This window comes from Sorghum bicolor, chromosome 10 (assembly GCF_000003195.3).
Source record: "Sorghum bicolor cultivar BTx623 chromosome 10, Sorghum_bicolor_NCBIv3, whole genome shotgun sequence".
NCBI classification, from domain to species: domain Eukaryota; kingdom Viridiplantae; phylum Streptophyta; class Magnoliopsida; order Poales; family Poaceae; genus Sorghum; species Sorghum bicolor.
Window position 1 is genome coordinate 32,956,175 of NC_012879.2, and position 4,139 is coordinate 32,960,313.

At 54.6% G+C, this 4,139-nt stretch overlaps 1 protein-coding gene across 1 annotated transcript; it reads right to left on the reverse strand.

Moving 5' to 3' along the window:
* Positions 2,297 to 3,162, reverse strand: LOC110431130 (cell surface glycoprotein 1-like). The gene is made up of 2 exons (XM_021449836.1): positions 2,738 to 3,162; positions 2,297 to 2,645 (listed from the first exon to the last, which is right to left on the reverse strand). The coding sequence occupies exons 1-2, from the start codon at positions 3,160 to 3,162 to the stop codon at positions 2,297 to 2,299; spliced, it is 774 nt and encodes a 257-aa protein (XP_021305511.1).

Sequence of the window (4,139 nt, forward strand, 5' to 3'; positions counted from 1 at the left end):
TAATCACCGACCTAGGCACTCAGTTCACGGGCACTACGTTCTGGGACTTCTGTGATGACAGGGGCATAGTCATAAAGTACGTGTCAGTCGCTCACCCATGGGCCAATGGTCAAGTAGAGCGTGCGAACGAAATGATTATTGATGCTTTAAAGAAAAGTTGTACACCGAGAACGACAGAGCTCCTAGATGATGGATGAAAGAGCTACCATCCGTGGTCTGGGGTCTCCGAACACAGGCTAGTCACAACACGGGTGTATCACCCTACTTCATGGTTTATGGCACCGAGGCAGTGCTCCCGTCCGACGTAACCTTTGGATCTCCAAGAGTCAAAAATTTCGACCAGTCTTCGGCTGACATCGCCAGGGAGCTTGAAATCAACTGCATGGAGGAAAGGCACCTAATCTCATGCCTTTGAACAGCAAAGTATCTCGAGGCCATCAGGCGGTATCACAACAGGAACGTCAAAGACCGTTCCTTCGTGGTCGGTGATCTGGTACTCAAGTGGAAAACAAGCCAAGAAGGAACGCACAAGTTATCCACACCTTGGGAAGGACCCTTTGTGGTCCCCGAAGTCACACGCCCTACATCTTACAGACTGGCGTACCCAAACGGAACACGCCTGCCTAATTCCTGGCACATAGACAAACTGCATCATTTCTATCCATAAGTTCCACTACCTTTTGTTTGTAAATTTCTTATGATTAGCAATAATAAAATTTTCTTTCTTCCGCCATATACTTTTTTACACGTAGATTTTTCGACAAGTACAACGATCCTCTGGGACCAAGATCCTTAAGGATTATTAACACAATTCAGTGATACATCACTCAGACAACATTACAGCGCTCACAACCATGGTTACTACAAATCAGTCTTTATTACAAACTTTATATACAAAGTTTACAATACACACCCCTCTGGGCGGTCCCTAGTCTATTCCTACAAACTACTCTACAGGTCTACTGCTCGGGCTGATCATCCGCTCGGCCTAGCTGCCTAGTCGAAGGGGTCGGGGCCACCGGCGCCTGGCTGGTCAAGACTGCAGACGTCGACCACCCATCTCCGGCAATGGGCGCTCCCAACAACTCTCTGCCCGACCTATCTGACCCTAGCTGGTCGAGGGGAGTGGCCGTCCCATAGAGGTTGATGTCGCTGATCACCGTCGACGATAGGTCAAGTAGACCAATACGAAGGTCGTCTGCCTCCTGCGGACCAACCTCCTTGGGATACCCCCTCTCCAGTCTGGAGAGGTCGACCAGAGGATTGTGGGTGCGCACCATGCTGAGGACGTGCGCACCGGTGAATTCCTCGGCGTCCTTGACAAACTGCTGGAGCCAGTCCCACGACCGTTGTGCCTTCTCGATCAGAGTCAGCTTCGGTGCGCGGGGCTGGTCCTCAGGGAGCTCCGGGCTGATCAAATCAAGCACCGGGGCCACTCCTTTCCAAAGCTTGATGCAGTTGGCCTTCCAGGAGTCCCGGTCCTTAATCAGCTCGTCGAGGTGCTTCTTGGTGTTTACTTTAAGCACTGAGAACCAAGCAAGAAGTTAGTGCGTACACAAGACAAGGAATGTCGAGCAAACAAATAAGAAGGGCATACGCTTCTTACCAGTCAACTCCCGACTCTTGTTGCTTAGCTCCTCGCCAGCTCGGCGACCAGTCTCCAGCGGCCCGGCAAGGTCCCAGTCGAGCTTCTCCTTCTCTTGTTGGAGGCGTGCAACCTCCTCCTCCTAGTCTGCAAGAGCAATTTCCGGTCAACAAAAATGACTACGTGGCTACATACAGCTGCTCGGAATACAAGACTAACCTCTCCTTTCCCGATCTTTGTCGGCCAGCCGCTGATTGAGATCGAGCAGGCGCTCTCCCTAAGCACCCATCTCGGCCGTCTTCTCCTCGGCCTCCGACCAAAGCCGGTCCACCTCCGCGGACAGGGCCTTGTTCTCGGCCACGATCCCCTCAATCTGGTCGAAGCACCTTTTCCGGTACTTCGCCGTTTTCATTGCGCCCTACAAGAAGAATACATACTGATTCTAGGGCCAACGTATATAAACTTTGAGCAGCGCAAAAAGACCACTTACCATAACCTCGTCCACAAGCCGCTTTGCTGCGCGCTCCACCCTCGCGGCCTCCTCCGTCTCCGCGAGCTCTTTATGACCAATGAAGTGGTCCCCGCGTTGGCGACACACGTAAACATGCTGGCGACCATCTTGGGGACGACCTTAGATCTACTCTACTTCATCATCGGAGGCCGTCCGGGTCTCCTCGCCCTCCGCACTACCCCCCGCCGTGGTCGCAGGCATCACTGGACCTGATCCAGGCCAGGGGAGTCTACTGGTGCAGAGGCCCCTGCTTGGGGCGGGGTTGGGACTCTCCCTTCTTCAGCTGGCGAGGGAGTCGGAGCTCTGTTTTCTTCCTCCACAACGTTGCTCGGGGGAGGCGTCCTCGCAGCCTCTCCATCCCTCGTAGGGGTGCCCGCTCTGGCCCTTGCCGAGGCCGGGTGCTCTTCGGCAGTCTCAGCCGCGTTCACCACCGTGGGCTGTTCCTCAGCACACTCCTGGGTGGCCTGCGGCGTGGCATCTTCGGCGACAACCACGGGCTCGGCAGTCCCCCGGCCAGCAACGTTGTCAGGGTCAACGTCCGACGCCACGCTAACAAAAATGTGACATTTAATCAACGTCAGAAGTAGCAGCAACAAAATGCAAAACATATAAAAGTACGAGAGTAAGATTGAAGAACTTACAGATCGGAGCGCCTATGCGTCGCGGTGAAGAACCTCCTCCTGGTCCTACCGGTCGGTGCCTCCGATCTCGTCTCTATGACACGCGTCGGCTCGACGTGTGGGGCAGGAGGGTCACTGGTCATCTGACCAGTGGTAACCAGCGCAACGTCCGGACGACTGCGCGGCCTCCGAACCAAAGAAGGCGCGGCCTCGTCCTCCTCGTCGTCGTCATCGGTGATCTTGACGAGCCGATGGCGCTTCGGCGCTTGGCTGCTCTTCGCCGGCAGCGCCTCTGCGGGTGGCACGTCCGCCGCTAGTGGTCTTTTCCCGGCCACTCTGTCCTCGGTGGTCGGGGCGGGGCGGTTCTGCTCCTCCTCGCTGCTAGTGTACTGAAGACACCGAGCAGCATTGCCCTCCGACAGGTCCACCCCCGCAGGATTCTCCATACCTGGTGCCAGTGACACGTACACTGCGCACCGGTCAACATCTCCAATCTGCAGTCGAACCAAAGACAAGTCAATAACTGGGGGAACAAGTACTCAAAAAGTAATATCAGTCAGTAACATTGTTTATTTACCTTAGGAGCTGGTCGCCCCAGCTTGAAGGCGTGCATCCGATCACTGCTTCGAACGAAGTTGTCGTCTATGAAGTTGAACAACTCGTTCATCAGCTCCTGCACTTCCGCCTTCTCAAGACCTTCAGGGCTCATCCTAGTCGGGTCCTGGCTCCCCGCGTATTCGTATGCCGAATGAACCCTCCTGTGGCAGGGCATCACCCGATGACAAATAAAGTTACCGACCACTCCTGGCCCGTCTAAGCGGGACCAGTCGATCAGTTTCATCAGGTCGGCCACCTGACCAGTAAAGTCCAGGCGGTCCGTCCAGCTGACCCTCTTCTCGGGGATGTAGCCTACGTCGTAGAACGTGGAGCTACCCGGCTCTTCCCTGACATAGAACCACTTCTTGTACCATTCGGTGAGGGAAGTGTTCCATGGGCAGTTGAGGTACCGGTTCTTCATCTCATCACGAAGATTGAGGTATACTCCACCTGCAATCTTGGAGCCTCCAACTGCTCCTTTCTTCCTCTAGCAAAAAAGGTAACGAAAGAGGTCGAAGTGCGGCTCTATCCCAACATAGGCCTCGCACAGATGGATAAAGGTGGAGATAAGAAGAATTGAGTTCGGGTGCAGATTGCAGATCCCGATCTCATAGTAAAGAAGAAGACCCTGGAGGAAATGGTGGACAGGAATCCCAAAACCCCTCTTGAAAAAATCCTCAAAAACTACAATCTCACCGGCACGGGGGTCGGGGTAGCCTTCCCCTTCCGGCGCCCTCCAGCCGCCAAGCTCCTGATTGTGAAGCAGCCCCATTCTGACGAGGTCGTTGAGTGACCTCGTGTTGCTTCGGGACTTCTTCCACTCCTT

What these genes read in the sequence shown, in the direction of transcription:
- LOC110431130 (XM_021449836.1), bottom strand. Translation starts at nt 3,162, where the DNA reads ATGGAGAATCCTGCGGGGGTGGACCTGTCGGAGGGCAATGCTGCTCGG. An exon ending in ACGCATAGGCGCTCCGATCT is followed by an intron (nt 2,646 to 2,737) that starts GTAAGTTCTTCA and finishes CATTTTTGTTAG; the next exon opens with CGTGGCGTCGGACGTTGACC.